The sequence below is a fragment of the Scomber japonicus genome, chromosome 10 (assembly GCF_027409825.1).
Source record: "Scomber japonicus isolate fScoJap1 chromosome 10, fScoJap1.pri, whole genome shotgun sequence".
Classification (NCBI taxonomy): domain Eukaryota; kingdom Metazoa; phylum Chordata; class Actinopteri; order Scombriformes; family Scombridae; genus Scomber; species Scomber japonicus.
In genome coordinates, this window is record NC_070587.1 from 22,216,840 (window position 1) to 22,239,187 (window position 22,348).

Here is a 22,348-nt window from a genome sequence, read left to right on the forward strand (position 1 = left end):
GTGTGTCTGTGTGTGTGTGTGTGTGTGTGTGTGTGTGTGTTTGTGTCTCTGGATTTAGTTTATGAGCAGGTTAGGTAAGCACTCATGCAGGCAGGAGATATGCCACCGTCCCTCCTGAAGATGTCTTCATGTATGGGTGCAGAGGGAGAGCCTTCACAGCATGTCAGTGCAGATAATGGCTTTTAAGAGGAAAGTTGCTGTACCCCCCCCCCCCCCCTCTTCTCCACCCATTTTCATCCCTCCTACCCCCCCCCCCCCCCCTTCTTTTTTTCTGCTCTTTCTGCCATTTTGTTCTCAATCCCTCCTATGCTCCCTCACCCACCCACCCAACTCTCCTCCTCCTCCTCCCTGTCTCTCACTCTATCTTCACACTCTCTACCTTGTTATCCTCTAATGTATTTCCAGTGTGTCTGACCGGGGGTACATCAGAAGGGTAATCTGTCTCAAGGACAGATGGACAGGACAGACAGATTGCTATAAAAACTGAGGCACCAACCTTGGCTGCAGTCCTGAAGAGAGGCGTTGTATCACATCATGCTCTGGTCTGATTCAATCTACACTTGAGAGACGGCAAAAGAAATGCAGAAATATACACAAGGGTGACCTAATTATTGATTTGAAGCTTTGCTGTAATGACTCTCATTATAAAATATAACTTGGAATGTTTTAAGGGGTTTTGGGCTCATTGCTTGGCCTCCAGCTGCTACTTCCATGCATAAAAAATGAATACAGTTGATGTGAGGGGTTAATGAGAATAAACACCAACAACATGAAAGAAACTACTGTAACATTCTATTACACACAAATTCTAATGTTTGAGGTGTTTATTATAATAAGTGCTTTAATAGTAAATATTCTTTTCTCATTTCAAGTAAAATAAGGACTGCATTTAAAAATGAAATAATGTGCATCCTTAAAGAAAAGTGGGTTGATCATATTGGACATAGCTTGTTCCTGTTTTCTGTGCCTTCAGTTCAGATTTGAGTGGGTATGTTTGCTCCAGAGATTTGAGCTTTGTCTGTAGTGGCACTTAACAATCGCCACGGTCTCGGAGCATATGAGACAAACTTGTTTTGAACTGCCTGTGGAAGTATTTCCTTCCTTATACGCACTTAACTACAATTGTGTTTTGAGCTCTGCTGCTGATCTGCTAAACGTGCTGCCTATGCTACGCTTTCTGTCTAGACACGGGGTCAGAGTGTCCATTCTTGATTAAAAGCTCTGCTTGCACTGTCTACTTTTCTCTCTTCAGAGCACTTTTCTCTGACTCGTGTCACACTTCGTCTCTGGTCTCTCCCTGACACGATGGAGTCAGTTGACAGGCCTGAAGCACAGAGCAGAGCGGCTCACTGATTGCTGGGATATTAAAAGTACTGTGTGTCCGAATTGCGCCAATTTCGACTCTGCAGTCCCTCGGGTCCCTGGTCATACACCCACCAAGTGTGTAGTTGATCGGATGAACTGTTCAAGAGATGTGCAAATGACACACATACATACAGACAGAGGCCTTCCTTTATTAGATTAAAACATTGATTGTGTGATATAAAATCTGTATTGGAAGACCAGTATCAAACTCTGAAGTCTCATTAGAAACCATTATAAAAAAGGGCTTTTAACAAGCCAAATTCAGTGTGTGTGTGTGTGTGTGTGAAATGATTCCAGCTCTGACATGCATTGCTACATCCGTGAATGTGCATGGCTTGCAGGTACAGAGGCCTGACTCTGCTAACACAGCATTGTATCTACAGCACCTGACAGAGGAAATGCAAATAAACAAGACAGAACCACACGTGTTGGCGTACCCTAACGCCCCGAGAGCACCGGCCCTGCCACCACCGCCATGTGACTGATTACTCCCCTGTTAGTTATTCATTGGATTTTCACTGCAGGGTCGAAGAGGGGAGGAATCTGTGCTGGGGGAGCAATATGCTAACTCGTTGTAGGCTTCCACCAAGCCTTGCTTGATATGCAGTATTCAAGAAAGGAACTCAGCGGTCGGAATTAAATTAGCAGCTATTCAATACATCGAAGGGAGTGTCAGGTTTGGTGTCAAGTCGCCATCCTGTTGCTCCTTCAGTTCTGATGCTTTTGGTTTTGCTTGAGCGTGGACACATAGCTGCAGCGCTTGTCCTTGAAAACAGTGTTTCCACACTATTCAGCAGCAGCTGTATAGGCACAGCATGATATCGCATGAGGAGCTAATCACTATGTCAGTTGACAGTTATAGCCAGCGCTGCAGGCGATACACCGTTGTTGCTCTCTTTTTGTGTTTGATGTTATTGTCTCAGGTGGCACGTCTCTTGTGTTTACACATCCGCATCATAGCCAGGGGTTGCAATTACTCACAAGCCACTGTGAGACATCTTTCTGTGTTTTCTGTAGAAATAGGGGAACTTTCATATTTTTGACCATTTTAAAAGAAAAGGAAAATGATGTGTTTGACCTTGATGGTACAGAACACCCTAGTTAATTTGAATGTTTGCATGGTAGTTACATTTTTCAGGATGCTACTTTGATAGACTAAGACTATCTAGTCGTAGTACAAGGCAATAGCACCATTACAGCATGGAAACACTGTGGACTATGAATAATTCATTGTTTTTTTGTGACTTGGTTGTGACTGGTTCCCACCCACTGAAAACCTTTCTAACCTTGTTTAGAATAATACAAACACACACAGATACACACTTTCCTCAACCCACATAGTGAGGTTCCACAAAGCCCACTCAGTTAAACTTCCCCAAACCTAATAAAGAACAGGACAAAGCCACTAACTTGATTTTAAACTTGTACATAATATGTTAGTAGCATGTGCCAACACTCCCACACAGTGTACAGTATGTGTCAAACCTGAATGGGCCTTTTTCTAACCTGTAGCGCTGTGATAATGTAGTGTTAATTATTAATGATATGCTTGCTCTTTACTTTTAAAAGCACTACACTAATGTGATTATTTTAAGTAATGAGTAGTGTGAGGGATTACTGTTTGAAATTAGGTAATTTCATAACCGCTTCTAATCCCAGCAACACTCAGGTACTTTGACAATACAGTATGAGCTGGGGGCATGTTTGCCATTTTACTGGTAATTTGGATGGTTTTTTTAGTAGTTTAGTTGCTTTTTAACAAGTTATATGTAATGTGTAGGTAATTTGCCCAACTCTGGTTGTAGGTAACTAGTTAGCTTGCTAGCTAAGCTAACAACATTGGCTCAAGTTAAGATAACCACACTGTTTAACACATTCTACTCCCTGTAAGAGTAGACACTAATACAGTATCACTCTCACTACAATCCCATGCACTATGTTAGCATATGGAGTGATCCAAAAGTTGACAGACCTGCCCCACCTAGCTTACTGTACGGTTGCTCAGGTATGATTGGACAATCATTGCTCGGGAGAGGGTTTAACAAACAGTCAATTAACAGTGTTTAAATGGTTTTCATCATAAAGACAGCATTCATCTAAAAATGTTGTAAAGAATTGTGGTAAAGTTTCTTTGTAGTGAAGTTTCTCTGTAAAACATGGTCTGGAAAAGAAAGCTCAGCAAACGTTTAGTAGAAATGTGCCACCTTTGGGCATGACTCTTAACATTTAAACCAGACGAATTGAAATATCCCATTTATTTCCTCCCCATGCAGTTATTGCAGACCCTGTGGGATTCAGACTGCAAGGAAAATAAGTCCACTTCTCTTTTCCGAAATCCAACTTAAGTATGAATCATCCCCATGTGGTGCATCAGTATCAAACCTGTACATGCTCATCCCAAGTGAATGAGTGAGACCAAGGGAGGGAAAGAGTGAAGGGGTGAGAGAGAATAATGGAGGGAAAGTGAGAGAAGAGAGAGTAAGAGCTATCTGTCACGCTCTGACAGCAGCACCCACAGCCATGCCACGGTGCTTTTGCCAGCAGAGCTGCTTGTGTGTGCTGAGATAAGCCCAAGCCTTCTTGCCTTGGCGGTATAGGCTGGTCACGTAGCACCAGAAGGCAGCTTAGCCCCACCACAAATCCAATGGAGGGTCTTTCTCTCACCGGCTCTCACTTCCTCCCACACACCCTTTTTCTGTTTCTTCCTCGCTGTCTTCCTGTCTCTATCAAGCTTCCTGGCTCTTCTCTTCCTCTGTGCGTCTATCGCTCCTTGACACTCCATATTCACATGAGAGATCACTATTTACTGTACCCTTCCTAGCAACCACTGAATGAACAGCAACATGAGAGGTGGTGACTGGGCGGTACTTACTCTACACTCCTAATCTTGTGCTGTTACAGTAGTGTCCCACAAAAAAGTATAATCTAGTCTAATGAATGTTAAACCCTGAAAAATAGATGAGCAACATAAAATATTAAACATGTGTGACACATTGAAACAGCCACTGGAGCCACGTTAATTTTCACAAGCTCGTTATTTCAAACACTGGAGATCCTGATGCAGATCTATTAAGCTTATCTGAAAATGTTATATTATAGGTTTGATGAGAGATTTGTACAAGAGTTTTACTTTTTGTTGCAATACTGCGAATGACCACTGGGAGAAATCGACTGGTGGCTGAGTACCGGCTCCCTTTCTGGCTATTACAATGCATCTATGTTTGCACCAGCTTACAATTTACACACCACCATGTGTAAGTTGTCTGCTAGGTTAGGGTGTAAAGTCCACACTAGAGGCTTAGTAACTACTAGTTAGTTTGTAACTAAATGAGCTATTAAAATTGGTTGCACCATGATTACATGGGGCGTAACATAACTAGTTTGGACATAAAGTCATAACTGTGGCCAGTGGCCAGTCAGCTATCAAAGGTAGACTACCATCATCACTTTAGCTTTATGGCTGATATGAAATACTTGCAATCATAGCACATCATAGTAAACTAGATTGATACTGGAATATCATATCAATTAGGTCTCTACTGGATTACTGTGTGGCAAAATGGCAGCAGTTAATGAAATGAGTGTATGTGGTAGCAAAAACTGCTTTTTTATCATTAGAGAGTATAACTAAGTTAAGATAGTCCTTTATTAGTCCCACAGTGGGGAAATTTACATTATTGCAGCAGCAAAGTGGATAGTAAAAATAGAACAATAAATAATAAGTAGGTACAAAAGCAATAAAAACAATAGTAGTAAAAAAAATATATAGGAAAAATATGTGACATTTTATGATTTACAACTAACCTTGGAGTTTGTGTAACTATTTAGTTGTTACTTAGAGTTACGTTGTAACATATCTCTGTGGTACATCCAGTTTTATTTTAGTAATGCATAAATCACAACTTAGTAATCATTTACATTCAAATGAGGATAAATTTAAACTTCCACACAGCTGGTGCAACAGGCCGCTGGCCAGTTAGGTTTCCCCATTTGCACTCACATCTTTTGCACATACAGTATACGTATATATTTGAATTAAAATGTGATAGTGAGATTTTGTTTGACTCAGCTAAATTTGCGTGGTTCTCAACCTAAAAAGCTTTTTTCTACTACTTTTCTACCCATTTGAAATCATGCAGGCAATTATATTAAAATGATTGCTTTCTTCTGTCTTAAAATGTGAGTCGTGTACGTGTAAAACGGGGTTTGCAACCTCTAGGTATTCACAGTAATACAAACACATAGACTTGATCCCCCACACTCTCAGTATTCTCAGCACACTCTGGGGGTTAAGGCAGATTGGGTAATATAGTACAAGAACCTCTACAGTTAATCCTGTGAAAGTGGTGCTGCCCACAGGGTACCATAGTCTACACTGTGCCTTGATAAGAAAAGCCTCACAACAACATGCCTCCAGGGCTGCATTCACACTAAACAGCACCAGAGGCAGCCACATCACACTGCTTTTGCAAACCTTAATTGGGATATCTGATACGTTTGGATTTTCACTGTCTGTAAACAAAAAAGCAGTGATTTGTTTGATTCAGGTACTTCTCGTGTGGTGTGTACTATGTTTGTAGCACTGCCGGTTTGATTGAGTTACATCACAGTGCGCATCAGACAGATAGACAGTGACGTGAGTGTCCTAGTTACCGGATTTTAGATGAGTCCTCATGCTCGCCTCAGTTAAAACCCACACTGCAATATGAGAGAGGTCGACCAACATGCACTCACGCATACACATATTCATACACGACGACATACATACACTCTACAGCAACCCGGGAGGGCTCTGAAAACCATTTCCACAAAGGTTAATAGTATGCTTTAGTCATCCCCAGATAGCAATGGAACAGATTTGACACTAACTTGGTTACAGGCAGAGAATGTCACCTCTGTTTTTCCAGTTTTTGACTTTTTACACTGCGCTTATTATTCTGCAAGCTTCCTCCACATTCTTATCCGGGTCAGACTAGCTGCTCCATGGACTTAAACAGCGCTCTGTTGTGCCGTCAAGAAGTTTTTCCTTTTTTTTATCACGACTGCAAACAATAGGAGATAAAAAGGCGATGCAAATAGAAAACAGCTTGACTCCAAAGCAGTTTTCTGACCGAGATGGGGAAGCTGCATTACAAATCCCTGAGAGAGGCTGATCAGATTGATTTATGCTGGTCTTGCCTATTTGTCCCCCAGAGAGGATGACAAAGCACATGGTACTCTCTGGTTCAATCAATCACACGCTAAACAGGTTGCATCCGGGGGAAGATTCTTGACTGAATTAAGGTGAACATCCGTTTAGGCCAACATCACGACAACTCTTCAGAAAAGGAGGTTTTATATTATGAGTGTCAAAGTGGGTGTTTAAGAACTTGAGTGAAATTCAGCAATATGTCTTTACACTATCGTAATTAAACACAGGTTGCAATCAGTAAATTACAGGATCAGGTCTAAATGTGCAAATGTATTTATGCATGCCAGACACATGCACCTGGGATAACAGAATCACTTATCCTCTGGCTCTCTCAATGTCATGAAGAGCAGTATGAGCTTATGTATGTTAGTACCACCACAAATGTCCCTTTAGATATTTGTCTGTGACATTTGCTGTTTCGAAATGTCCCCAGAGACGATGCATGTAGTCCTTAAACCAATTCTGTGCTTTTACGCAGCTCCTGTGTCCTTCATGTTTTCTAAAGGGAATGATATTAGATGGACTTGGGGAGCGCTTTGCATTCACCTGTTCCAAGGGTACTAAATGCATATTTTTATCCACAGCACACCATGCTGTCATATGTATGAGTCAACATTGTGTAGATCTAAATCACTACAACTGCATTGACTCACAGTTAGGCCAGAAGCGAAGGCCATGGAGATTTGTAGCTACCAAGGACACTGTTTTTTTTCTTTCTCTTTCTCTCTCTCTCTCTCTCTCTCTCTCCCTCTCTCTCTCCCCCCCTCTCTCTCTCTCTCTCTTTCACTTTAGACAGCAACAATAACATAACATTTTCTTCTGTAGTGCAAGCAAGCAATGTAAGGAAAGAAGCTCACGCCTGAATTTACTGCAGTGCTACTGTAAAAGATGTGCGGGTCGGATTTATTGGCCTGCCGGTGTAATTACGTTGACCGGGAGTCTCTTGGTGGCCCTCTTCTCGTTGGGTTCAATTTATAAATGCCACAGAGCTAGTAATCCCACTGTTTCCCCACTTAGTTTGGAAAGGGCTCTAGCCATCCTCTGGCTAGGATTGATTACATATAGTTCAAATGAAGAGTAAGCAGTTTTCCACTGTCGAACGCCAGGACCGGCCCCTGCTATTGATTCATTTTACAGCACAGGGAAAATAAGATCTGCCACTTCACATAACTGTTGATATTTGTTTCCCTTTTAGCCTTGAATTTATGGCCTCCTATTATTTAAAAACAGCTCTATTTTGCCTCTATCCAATATACATGTTGTACTGAGGCAAGCTGAGCTAAAAGCAGAAGAAACTGTGTTTATGTGATGATGTCAGCCAGTGCAAAGCAGTATTTCTTCTCAGAACTGGGTAAATTAGTCAGCGCCTCTAAGGAGCAGATAAACCATTTCACAGTTATGGATGGTATTTACATAACAGTTAATTGAATTTACAGAAGCATGGAGTGTCAGTTGAAACTGATTAGGTGCAGCAGTGTAGATGGGAAATGCAGGCCTCTGCCTAAGTGTCGCAAGTTGTGCTAACGTGGACACTTAACTGTGTTTAATATCTATTACTGAAACATCTGTCATCAGTGACATTGTTAATAGTGTTTAGATCATATTGAAAGACTCCTGCAGTTCTACTTTTTCTTGTATTTAATGGTCTTCCTCAGGACATGGTTTTCTTTTATCTTTTTTTCTTTGGAGTGTAATGTCGGGGTTTCAGTTGGGCAGTTGCTGTACCACTTATGCCTAGACTGAACTACTTGAAATGCCATGGTACATATATTCATGCCAACCTCAGAATCATTTACCATAACTTTGTGACCCATTAACATTTCATCTAGAACCATCATCAGGTGAAATTTTAGTTTTTTCTGGTTTTAGGATGAAATACCTGAAAAACTAATGACATTTATTGCTAATTAGTAAATCTTAGGGTAATAACTGGCTAAATTAAGATGGTCCAATATACCTGGCAAACATCAGCATTGCCATTGTGACCATATCACAAGAGCAACAGAGCCACTAGCAAAGTTTTAGACTCCTTCTTGTTGAAATACTGATCATGTCCAACAAAAACATATTAATTGCTTTAACTACAAATGTGTGTTTTAAACTTATTTACGTATTATTAAACGTATTTAAAAGTCAATACCAAACACACTTACACATATCATTGTAAGACATTTATGTGTTTTATTTTCCATTGTCTATGACATAGTTCAAGGCAAGAAAAACATAACACTTTTGTGAGCAGTTACGGGTTTGAAAGGTTCAACTCTATTAAAATAAAGAAGTTGGTAACTAAGTGATGATGGAAAAAAAATCTTATTATTCCAAATTTCTAAAAGACACGTCATTACTAAGCGAGCAATCACTGTATTGAAAGAGACCTGGTATGAGTCCCTTTATCATCAGTGGATATTGTTACAAAAGATGGTATAGTTGAATCTCGGCCAAAAATGGTTGGAGTTAAGCTTCAAACAGGCCACAATCATGACTCATCCACATCCACCTTGATCCCTGCTCCCCTCCCTCCCTCCTCATCCTCCTCTAGCTCTTCTTATTAGAATGTGGAGGACTTTGTATTGTACATGCTCCAGGGCCACGTTTGCTGTGCACCGGTTTATCCAAGAGGAAGAATAGCTGGAGGACAGGATTTAGCCGGCCAGTGCAGTACGCTGTCTTCCCCACACGGGTCATTGCTCTGGACATTCTCTGGATGGCAGGGCTCTGGAAAACTGTCACAAAGAAGCCAGTAGCAGAAGCTATATACATCAGGTCTGAATGCCTCCCTGTTTTTTCCACTCTGGCTGCACTAAGCATCGTTGGATGTACAGCAGTGTGGCGATAACACAAGGACATTAATGAACATAAATGATATTAAAATGAAGATGTAATAAATGGCTCTTGTCTTTGGAAAGCTCAGTTAAATTCCGGCAGATTATTTAAGATGAATGTGTGGCCATTAATTTAGCTATTGCCTCATCTAAAACCTGTTCATCAGTTCTGAAACACTATAATTATTATAGTGCATACTGCATTTCTGCATAGATCCAAGACATTTTAGATTGAAGCTGACAACAGACTCATCATTGCTGTATGATGGATGCAGGGTCATGACTGTGCCCTCACAGATTAGACATATGAAGCCTTTATATGAAGCCTCGGGTATGGTATCAGTCTTCAGGTCAGACATGACAAAGTAAAGGCTGCAGGCATTCATCTGCCTTGTTGGCTTGATTGACGCATATCTTGACATTGTCTGTCAAAGCACACATTGATATACTGCACTGAAAGCTGGAATATAAACAGGAAGAATACTTGCATTAATATGCATTTTACTATAATTACAATTACACAAACTCTAATAATTGTCTCTAATGGTGGTAAAGTAAGGAATAAGGAATAGTGCTATGTTTTTTAACAGGCTTACTGGCTTTGTTACCAAGAGTATTTCTAACATATTAAAAGAAATAAAGCATTATGATGAGATTAAAAGATTGATGATGTCATGTTATAAGCTATTAATATACTGTATAAGTGAGTGTTGATGGACCTAGATTTCTGTTGTTAGCCTAGCTTAACATAAAAACTGGAAGTCAGGGGAAAAAGCTGGCCTGGCTCTCTGAAACTACCCTTACCAACACTTATAAACCTAATTAATTAACATGTTGAATCGAGTTTGTTTAAGAAAAGAGCGCAAAGAGAAATGTAAAAACAACTTGTGGTTAAAGAGAACTATGTGCTGTGCTACGTGCTACTGTTAAAGAACAGATTAAACAAACAAGATAAAACATTAGTGGGACCTTACATTTGAGCTTTGCAGGTGCTTATTGTTGTATTTTGTAATATTACAGTACAAAGAACCAAGTTAGCTGTTTCCCTCTGCTTCCACCTTTTATGCCAAGCTAGGCTAACAATTTGTAACAGACATACATACATGAAGGCAATATTATTTGTGTTGGACCACCAACTCTTGTCTCTCCGTCCTTAAATATAGAAAATGAAAAAACTGTTTATAGATAGAAAAACTGACACTTTGAAAAGTGTGCTGCACTGGAACAGTATAATTGTGTCAAATTTGGTGAACTAATCACACACTCTGAGTTCTTGCTCAGTATTGTCTCGGCTATCCCTTGTGTATTAAAAGACTGTAATAATACTTATTCTGTCAGACTTTCTCAGCACCACATACAAGTATTGATTTGTGATTTGGTCCTATACAATGTGAGTTAGGAAAAAGAACAGTTGACATTAATTTGTAATGGAAAGAAAAACATATTTGCACAGTTTTTAGCCACATTATACTCTATGTATTGATACATTGACACTCCGTTTGAGTTAAGTGTGTTTCATTAACAGAGTCAACCCTCTTATTAATGACTCCCTCCCTGGACAGTTAATTACATCTTCATTGGGTCCTAATTCACCCATGTTACTCCTGTGAACATATCCAAAATGTTGCATCCATTTAACTACGCTCACAGCTCAAAGCTCAGATGATGCAATATTGTATGTCCCCGGCTCGTAATTTAACCAACAAATTATCCATCTACTGCGTCTCCTGGGGGGAGAGATTCATTATCCAATTTAGCATACTTGTGGAACCGACGATATCAGGTGATAGATGAAGAGTGTCCAGGGTGAGGACAGTTTTACAGCAGATAGAGAGAGTGCAGAACCTCTTACCATCTCTGTCGGATTTAAGACGTCCATTTGGCTCTAATTTCCTCTGATCCCAGCGTGCATTGTTGTATCGGGTCGCAGTCTGACTCTTAACGCCCGTGGAGGGGCACGAGGCGAAGAGGCTTATGTCGAGCGAGTCCGTGTGCTTTTGTGCTTCTGTTGTAGCTGAGTGATTCATGGGAGGCTTTTTAGGGTAATGATGAAATATATGACTGTGTCTGAGTTTAAAAGAAAGCAATTAACTCCATCCAAGGAGTTCAGCGCAGATAATAAAGTGGACACTGACATAACAGAGCATTTGTTTTGTGTGTCTGCCTCCATCGTGTAGCTTCTCTTCCTGTCTCCCTGTCAGGTTTATTGTGGGCTCAACCTTCAGCGCAAGGCTGGGCTTTATTATTTTAATAAATTGCCCTGTATGAAGAGAGCAGTGGTGCGTGTCTGATGCATGTCCCTTCCCCTTCTCCTCCTCTCTCTTCCTTTCCCATCCACCACCAACATTATTTCTTGCATTATCTTCTTCTCTACCTAAAATGAAGCATCTTCTGGAGGCTGTCAGCGAAGCCTGCTCATCCTAAACAGCATGCGCACTAAGTAAATAAAACTAGATGTATGCATAAAGAAAGAGGAGGAAGGTGAAAAGATTGAAGGAGAGACTCCTCCGCTCAGCAGATGGATGTGATCTACCTCCTAAGCCACTGGTCATCATTCGTCGGGGCCACCCAGCCTCTTGGGACGCCCTCAGACAGCGCAGACACCCACAGAGGATAGATGACCATGAGCGGGGGCAGTGGAAGTGGCGGTGAAAGATAGTCTGATCTGACACCACCGGTCATCGATCACCACCGGCTGCCCTGTAGAGCTGTCCTGAGAGAGAAGCCCAGGCAATAACAGCAGGTTGAATTGTTGCGGCAGCGGGTCAGTGTCAGACTAGATGGCACAACACCTCAGCTGTCACCTCCTCATTTGCCGTCTCTTCTAGAACCTCAACATGAAAGCATTAGGATAGAAGCTTATTTCCACACTCATTCATTAGCTAAACATTGAGACTTTTTTTCATCCAGCAAGCTCATTTAGTTTTTATTCTATATTCACTTTACATGAGGCTTTTATAGCAACAAAAGCTTGACTCAGTGGATACATTTTTTGGCTCCTCTGGTCACAAATCTGTCTGTCTTGGCCTGGGTTTCCTTACTTAGTTAGAGGGGAAAAAACCCAGATGCATAAAAGAACAATTAACTGTGACAAGCAGCTTTTCCTCTAAAATTAGGACAGTGTGATGTGATTGGTTGTTTTTTCTTTTTTCCTTTTTTTTGTGCTTAGGCCCTATTTTTTCTCATGACAGGATAATGTTGTGGATGTGTCAGTACTTTTGTGACTAGTGCTTTTTTCCTCTCTTGAGCCTTCACCCTCTGACACACTGTCCATGACCCTGTAGGACCTTTTTTAGTAGCAGTTGGGAGTGGAAAATGATTGCACCACAACTCCCTCTCTCATTTCCTATAGGCTAACGCCCAATGGTGTTCTGGGTAAATGTCTACATGGTCTGCTTAAACTCTGGTTCACAATTACGGTTTTTACATGTCTCTTTAGGTATGGATTAAATAAACAATATACAACAAATTAATTAGTGAGTTATGAACTAAGGAAAGCATTTTCCCATTTGTATCTAGTCTTTGTACTAAGCTAGGATAATTACTTCCTGGCTTCAGCTCCATACCAGAGTGGTATTGATCTTCTCATGTAGCAAATTCATGTATTCCCTTAAAACTATTACTTTGACCATTCTTCTAGTACCAGAGTTTACAGGTTCCCCATATGTAAGATAATATTAATCATCACTAATCATCTATAAGTGGTCGAATTTCATCAGTGTTTTGGTTATAGTCCTCTAGCTGTAGCTGACATAATGTAAGCTGCCTGGTAGGAGATGTCGAAGGCTCAAAAAATGTACAATGTTCATGTGTAATGAAGAAAAGCAAGCAAAACAAGTCTGAGTGACACCACTTATGTAACCACAGCGTTGAGTAATTAAACAGCCCCATTCCCCCAGATGATCTGGTGAATCAGCTTGGCATTGTCAGTCTTAACAGGCGCCACACAACATTTGATCCATGTTTCCCTCATGAATATTTGGGTCCTGCTGCCAGAGTGAAAAGCACATTCATCTGCTGTAGCGTTGACAGCTTTTTGAGAGGCGAAGCTTCACCTCCCCAATGAAAAAGCCTCGGAGAGGGTGGGATTTTCTGACAAGGGCTGTTAAACACCTGTGATTGCCACTATTGTCTGAATGCCTCGGCCTGTTTCCTCCAGCAGCTAACTGTCTTTATTGGTCGTCATCTTGTTTACGCCTCTTGTACAGGCTGCCAGGTAATAGACCAGAACGCTTGTGAAACACAGGAGCATGTGTGCCGTGTGTTTGGTATTTACAATCCATCTCCACAGATGCTCTAAGAAATGCCACGTGAGATCCGTCCCTTCTGAGGAAACTATCTCGAGTCATCTCTTTTGCCTCACATACCTCAATGAACCCTCCCAATTAACACACACTGAAAGGCTTGTTTGTATTTGCCAGCAGGTGCAATCATGTCGCATGAGTGACTTCTTTGCTGCATTTTATGTCATAGTGATTTCCACTGTAAACAGGAAATGTCTGGGAGAAAAGAGCAGATTGTGTGAAAATGTGTGTACAGTGTGTGTGTCTCTATGTGTGTGCGCACATGCTAATACAGCCATTCTAGCGCACACATGCTGGTGTTCACACCAGTGTGCTGCAGCTCTGCTTACGTAACCTTGCTTGTGTATTCCGTCCATCCGTTGACAGTGGAAAAGCGGCAGCTCCCTAGTGGCCTTCATGTTTGTTGTGCCGTAATGAAAGCGTTACTCTTCTCAGGATTAGGCTGCAGCCTACCTGGCTCTCAATGGGAAACTGCTGAGATTACAGTCGCTCCCCAGTGCGCTCCTAGACGATGACAAAGCCTCACACACAAGACCCTCTCAGGGCTTTTGCTGGCAGCTGCTGACACCAGGAGGTTTTTGTGCAGGTACTTGTATAACAAGACTTCACCACTTTGGAGACATTAAGCAGAATGATTCCCTGACTCTCTCAAGTGCTGATCTGACCATGTTAAAATTAATTAAAAAAAAGTTAATGACATGACTTGTGCTTGCACTGTAAACATATGCACACATTAAAGTGTATCCCTTTTTGAATATTATTAATAGGTCATTATATTTTGAGTAGGTCTATCTGCCATAAAAAAATGGGTAATTTGCAAAGATTCAGAACAACATAACATTAATCAATGCCGGTTAACTAATAGGCTTAAAAGTCTCTTTAATCGCCTATAGTATAAAATACAGAAAACAGACAATACATCAAACATGCTACGTGGCTTAAGCAGAACAAAGTAACTTACATAATTTCCATGCAGTGAGGCTCATGTTGTTGGATGAGCACAGAGGGAATTCTTTCATTTTCCCTCTTTGGTCACACCAAAGCTTAATTAAAGAGTGGAGGAGCTCCCCGAGAAAATAGGCCTTTATAACTAGATTCAGCCCTTCAGTTTGGTCTGCTGTTAGAAAGTTTATCTTTCAACCTATGAGGTTGAAATGCAGAGCGGAAGAACCCAGTCCAGCTCCCTCTGAGGACGTTATGGATGATTTGATGACCGCTCTGGGCAGCTGCACAGCATCACAGTATATCACGCAGCTACAAGGCCCTGTAGGGTGGCACTGGGCCAGTGTGAGACCCGTATAAATACACTGTCCGAGTGCCAAGTGTACCAGCAGGGCTCTGTGCAAGGTCAGAGAGTAACAGAGGTCTGCACGAAATCCCTGGACTGTAAATCCATCTAATCCCATTTTATTTGTTTTTTTCTATGTTCTAGTGACCTGGTTGTTTAAACACCAGAAAGACCAGTTTACCAGCAGAATCACCTACAATTTTTAAAATTGATTAGGTCTTTTTTTCTTTCTTTTTTTTTTTTAAGTTTTTGTTTCGGTGTTAAACTGAAAAATATATTTGAAGACATCACTTTTGGGTCAGGAATACCAGGATGGACATTTTTTCCAAAATTTTCCAGGCATCTACAGACTATAAACCTAAGTAATCAACAGATAAAATGATCAGATCACAACACACATTTGCACAGACCTAAAGTTGTAGTCATGGTACTAGTTTAAGGCTGGTTAGAGTTGCATCCGTGTAGAGAATAAATCAGGGAGGTGCAGTAATCCATACTCAATTTTTAAAAGAACAAAAAAACATTTAAAGTTCAATATATATAAAATATATTTTTGTTTTGGCAAGGAACTTAACTGTGACATATGTTTTATTTGATTGCTTCTCCTGTTCACCTAAACTTGAAGGATGACTCAGATGCCTGCACTACTCAGAGTAACCAGCAGATGGAGCACATTCAGTACTGAAAATGGCCCTGACTCACTGTCAAATTACATTGGTTCAATGTACTTTTTAACAGCTGTTTCAGTCTCAGCCCACCAACTAAAGATACCAAAGAGGAAACACAGGTGCAACTCTTACAGAATGCAGCTTGGGGGGAAAAAAGTCCCTATCTTTAGCTTGTTTGATGTAAAGGAGTGAGCAAATGGAGCCAGATCTGCTGTTCTGATAATTTCTCTAATTTGCCTGAAAGGTTACAGGATTTCTTTACACTCCTGACTCCTGTCTCACCACAGCTCTCTACCCCTGAATGAATAATGCATCACAGCCTTTCTAGTTCACTACCTGAGTCTGCTGCCCAATTATTACACCCTGTTCTGGTCTGTTGATTTTTCACTTTTCCACATTCATTTATGCACTGCAAATGTCATCTCTCTCTATCCCTCACTAGATGAGCAGACACTTATGTCACAGGTCTTACAGTTCTCGCTGTGCCCCTTGAGTAGCATATAGGCGCAGGAGTGTACTTTGGCTCAGAATGTGAAAGTCTCAATTTATTATAATGTTATTATGGTGGGAGTCAGATGGATGTCATTCTCCGGGGTACCATGAAGCCCTGCACTTGAAATATCCCTGCAACACTTTGGAAATTTATGCCGAGCTGGGTTTTTGATGCATACATTTATTTGTAAAGATTTTTTTTAAAGTAAATTTTTCATACATGTTCTGAATTGTAATAACCCTTAGTAGTCTAGCTCCAACTTGCACTGAATATGCTACTCATTATTCATTTCAAATTGAATTTAAGCCCATAAAATATCTGTATAACATAATGTAGAATGACATAATTAGTCAATCAATTATAAGTAAAGTTGTGTAGTGAAATCCAAATACTTAGTCTATCTGTAGGTGGAATTGTCTTGTTTTAAGCAGAATTTGAGTGAAAAACTCCAATAAACTGTTTCAGATAAGGACAGGAAAAGGCTTTTCTGTAATGTGTACGTTCTCACCCCAACCAAAATGTTCTCAGTTTTAGTTTTTGAGGACTAAGACAAACATGAGGACTGTATTTGTAACACACTAGCGCTGTAAATGTGGGCTAATAGGGCAGCGGGGCAGTGAACGCAGCTCTCTGCACAGTTTAACTCCACTAGGGGCAAAAAAAAAAAAGTCTGCACTTGTTGACGTATTTCAAACAGTTCCTGTTTTGGGATGTGTAGTGTGCGTGAGGCTTTTCACACCACGAGATATCGCCCGTTTTGTTTTGTGCAATGACTGCGGACTTTATAAGTAGTTGAAAGTTTTTTTCTTAGCTAACGAAGCTAAGTTTGCAGCGGTGGAGACATGGACTACTTATTTTCTGTGACGGGCAGCGGCGCCAGAGCTGTCAGAGACGCAATATCTCAGAGATTGTGGCCCGGACCCGGACCTGAACAAGACACAGTCCAAACCCAACAGCACCATGCTGGGACAGCTCACGACAACAACACCGCCCACTCAAACGCAGGTTGGACCAGTGTTTCATTCCTTTAGTTGATAGTTAAGTGAACACGGGACACGTAGTCAACTTTCCCGAGAGACAAACCCACACTTCAGATTCCTCCAGAGCGCTCTGCCAAACTCCCTTTAAAATACGACCATATTTCCTTGTTTCATGATTAACTCGCTTACCGAGAAGGACACAGTTCAACAACTATACACACACTGGAGTAAAGTTGTCACACTTAAATTCGGCTAAGTCCTGTGCATGAAATTCGGCTTATTGTGATATAATTTCCACTTTTAGCTAAGTTTTTGGCAGTTATTGCCACAGCCCTTTGCAACTAAAATGTGCTCTTCTTTTCTGGAGCAACGAGACACAGAAAAAGTTAAATTTATAAAGCTAAATCATTCTGAATACACCCAGGCATTCAGATATTTGTATAAGTTATTTGCGCAGTACGAGTTAACATAATAGCATCAACTGTTTTTGACATAAGATTGCAACTGTCAAAACTTTATGCCGTTGGTATCAGCAGGCAGCCTCTCAGCTAAAATAGTGACGTTTTAGACGTAATATTGTTCCAGCGTCTGCAAAACGTACACCTTTTAACCCTTTAATGTTACAGTGTCATTGATGTGAAATAGCTAATCAGCAAGTAGGCTAGTTGAGTATCAACAGTGGAGAGAGGAACAGGTGAAAGGTGTCCTCTTTAATTTCTCTCTGTCCTCATTATGAAAAGGAGTCACTGAGCACCATTACGCTCTTTACCACAATAACTCATGTACATAACATAGAAGTTGAAATGAATGGATGTCAGTGTATGAGTCTTTATAACTACTAATCAGTAAGCCTGTGTTGGATGGGGAAAGTGAGTCCTCTATTATGCAATACTAGACTTCCTGGACAGTGTGGTCAGGATCTCATACTTGCTCCCCCCCCCTCCTGATTTCCTATTTCTTAACTGATTTTAACGTATAACATATCAGCTAGGTTCACGTCCTCAGTGGTTGCATTCTGCCTGTCCAATTTGTTATGAGGACACACTGATGGTAACAACTGAAGCATTTCAAATATTTCAGATCAGTAGGCAGTGCATGCTCAAACCATCCAGCCAGTGAGTGAACAAGCATGTCCTCAAGGCTTTTCACATCGGGGAGTATCTCCATGTTAATGAAGATTGGACCCCCCCTTTTTTTCTGCTTTGCCTCTTACACACATAATTTATTATGAGACCCATCACTTCTCTGACTTTGAATTTATAAAATGGAGAAAAGTAGGGCCATTCAATTGAAAAGTAGAAACGCATCAGAGCTCTTGGTTGTGCGGTTCCACTGAAATATTACTCGGCATGCTTTGCGCTGTTAATTGGCATTAATTGGTTGTTCTGAAAACACAGACAGTTTTGTAGTGCGGGGGCCACAGTCTCACCCCCGCTCTGGTTCTTTAATACACAGCTCATGCAGAGTCATGAAGCTGCAGAGCTCGGTGGCAGGCAGGTTAATTGTTGGATCTAATTAGGACAAAGATTAATCAGATGCATACTCCGCTGCTCTTGAAACGTCACCGGTGGCAGTTGGGTTCATTAGCAGCCCCTGTGCCTCTCTCTCTCTCTCTCTCTCTCTCTTTCTCCCTCTCTCCAGCAGCAGAGTGGACCGTGGGGATGGCTCGTGTCTGCAGGCTACTTGCCCCGGTGAGGGAGGTGAAAGAATGAGACTAACTAGATGTGGAGTCAGGTTGTGGGAAGTGAGGAGGATGTTAGAGACCAGGGTGGGTGAACGCTGACAAAGGGCGCCAACCCAGTGTCCACATTAACCTCTGAGCAATGAAGCCTCAGTCTTTTGACGTCACCTGCGTGATCTTTGGCTGAATGTACAAGGGTGCATCGGGCTTTAAAGTGCTCAATGAGGAATGGGACAGCATTCTTTAAATCACTTTACCTGAGGCAGAAGCTTTTCTGTGCCCGGTAAAGTGTGAAGCTCATATTTCAAGATGCACTTTAATAAAAACTGAGGCTCCGTTGCTCACTTTCAGAATAAAAGTATATATATGATTGAGTAATGTCTGGAAAGCTCAAATAGGCCAGTCACATGCATTGCCAAATACCATCCTTAAATCCAGTCATGGTTTACTATCTCCCCCCTATACACGCTACTTATCACATGACCGAAATGCCACACTTGAGTCATGTGATGGCATCGACCTGAGCCAGTTCCAGTTGCTGAATTAAGACCTTTAGATGCGGTTGAAAGCACAGAACAGGAACATACCTTCAAAAAAAGAACCGCCAGTGCTTGCTGCTATGTATGTGGTTACCAACGCTTTCAATGCAAGTCATTGAAAGTGACTTGCATTGAAAGTGACTTGTTAAATGGTTATCTGTAATTGTAGCATATATTTATAATTTATACCATAATTACTTCAATTACACTTGTGCAGGGTTTGCACAAAGGTCTTAAAGAGATCATAATGGACAAACAGTAGGATGGAGAAGTTGTTACTCTGTAAGATCTTTTTTTTAAATTATTATTATTACCTTGTTGTCAGTGTTGTCAAAAGATAGTAAGTAGCCCTTTGAGCTTGGATTATGAAGTGTTTTGGTTACATACTGTATCTCATGCATGAGACTGAAACAGTGATAAGGTGGAAGACAATAGTATACACATGATAGAGAGATCAGGCGGCATCATTAGAAACACAGCGACACTATTTACAGTAAGGCACCTTCACTGTAAACACAGAACTAACGTAGCCGTAGGCATCAAGCCACATGCCACAGCGCAGCGTGCTCCTCTGTACATCATCCTCCCATCATAACAGCTGAAATCAGCAGCACATGATTCTCCGCCCCGGTGCCCTGCTCAGTGACACCGGTTGAACAGATACAGTAGTGTATCAATGTACTTTCTCTGGCCTGATTCGATTATGTAAGCCTGTGATGAAATGAGAGTAAAAAGTATTCTCACATGGAGAGAAAGATGATCAGTCTCATCCTGAAGATACTGAAATGTTCAGATGTATTGACAAAGGCTACGAAGGGAAGGGAGCAGTGTTGTAACTATGTATTTTGTAGTTATTTCACTTCTTTTCTGATCTATATATTTGACTTGTTAGAGCTTTCTCTTGATTTATTGCTCAGTGTGATTTTTAAATAGCCTTTTAAAATGTTTGCTCATGATTATGGACCACAGAAAAAGTAATAACCGCTTTCTGGAAGTTAACAGGAATCAAGATAAAGAATAAAGGAGTTGCCTACAAGAAAAGTAGTCCAGCTCACAATGTTGGGTTGTAGAGTTACAACAGTGACTCAATTAGTATCGACAGGAAATGATTGAATATTGGCTATAGTCATTTTTTAAGGGAGAATGCCAAAAAATGCCAAAAATTGTGCTTTCTCAAAAGTGAGAATTCCTAGACAAAGCAACTAATGAAGTTGACAGTGAAAATAATAGTTATTTGCAGCCATAACTGGGTGTTAAAAATAATGTAAGTTTTTGATTTTGTACTTGAAAATCAATGGAGACATTCTCCTGTTAGACCAAATCTTCCAACTTAAAGGTGACCTGTAGAGTTTTTTTTAACCACTAGTACGTGTTATTGAGCAAAGTTTTCATCAGTGTGTTTTTATTGGACACATGCCATGTGATATATAGTCCTGCTGTTCCACTGATCAACAGTTTGTAATACTGTATGACCAGAAGATACATTATATGTAACTTAATTTTGTCTTGGTCTTTACAACTGTGGGAAATATTCAGCCAGAGAGAAAATAATGTCACAGCTTTCAGTCATATTTTTATAGCATTGCTCAAAATGATCTTCACTCTATTCATACTGTTACAGTGAAATGACCATAATATCACAAACACACCATCTGCACACGTATAAATAGCAGATGGTACACCGGTGTCACAGTTCAAGAGCAGATTTGTCCTCCTGACATTGAACTCCCTCCTTCTTCTACTTCTACTTCTTCTTGGTCTAAGTTCTTTCTGTCCCTGCAGTGTTCGCTTACAGTATTTGTCACTTTGTAACATTCACCCTAGGCTGACACCACCTCCGCTGCAATTATCAGGTTGATTCAGAAACTGCAATCTGCTGATGCTCTCAGCGCTCTAATAGGTGATTTTAATCACTTTAATTTCCAAAAAGTCCTTGAGCAGTATGTATCAGCGTGTCGCTCGCCCCGTGTGTCATTATGAAACACTCCTGGGATCTGTTACAGCTCTGTCGAGGGGAACTTAAGTGGCAGGACTCCCGTCGGGCTCGCCGGACTGCAGCACCATGCACCTGCTTTGCACTTAGAGAAGTGTATTTAGCATTTGAACTAAATGACTGTTCCCTGACTTTTCAAGGATGCTTTGTCCACACTGGTTTATGTTTCAGGAGTCAACAGCACTGAGGACCACACGGAAATTGTATCTTTCTTCAAGGACTTTGTCACCATAATGATGACAGTCTGTCCCACTAACAGAATGATGCACGTCCTCTGAGGGAAACTAGAAAGGAGGTCAGTTTAGAAATAAAAAAAACACATTTAGATGAAAATAGAGACACATGAGGCTCTGTATCTGTGTGATGGCAGGACTGGGACTAGATAAACTGCACAGTCATAGCCCTCAAAGCCTCTAAATTAGACATACCTGTCTCTAAGTGAGCTGAGGAGCACTATATATATATGGTGATTGCCAATTCTGTGATCAGTGGGAGGATATTTCAACAGCAGATGTTTCAGAGCGGCCAGATGATGAGCACCAACGCTGAGCACAGTTGACATTTAAGTGAAGGTAATTAAGATCAGTTCTGAATGACTCAACTGCATCTTTTTGCATAGAACCCAGCAAATAGCATGTGGCTCTTTTTCCTAAGGACTCCACACCTGTGCTGCTAATTCCCTTCCTTCTAAGTACATCACAGAAATAAAACCACAGACTGTTAAAAGAGCACTGATACGACCCCTCCTGCAGTTTTCCAAAATGATGTTTTTGAACCTCATATTTGGGTTTTACCGCTTGAAGAACCACCTGTTTGTTTCTTCTTCTTCTTCTTGGGCTGTTTTAATCATGGTGCGGTACAGCAGCTCTTTCTTTCACTGATTCAGGTTTGGAAGGATTTCTATCTTCTCTAAGCTAATCAACAGGGAACCGGCACAAGGAGACATTTGATCAAGTGTACAGATGATTGTGTCGCTCTCCCGCAGGAGGTGAGGGAACACCTGGTGATGCCATTTCTCACG

The 22,348-nt window shown here is 41.0% G+C and overlaps 1 protein-coding gene across 2 annotated transcripts in view; it reads left to right on the forward strand.

Moving 5' to 3' along the window:
• Nucleotides 1-16,823: 16,823 nt before the first annotated feature.
• The window catches only part of oxr1a (oxidation resistance 1a), a 62,760-nt gene continuing 57,235 nt past the window's right edge, over nt 16,824-22,348 (forward strand). For both annotated transcript variants that reach the window (XM_053326539.1, XM_053326540.1), the window contains exon 1: nt 16,824-17,139. In XM_053326539.1, coding sequence (XP_053182514.1) covers nt 16,977-17,139 — 163 coding nt within the window. In that variant the 5' untranslated portion in view covers nt 16,824-16,976. The remainder of the gene's footprint in view (nt 17,140-22,348) is intronic.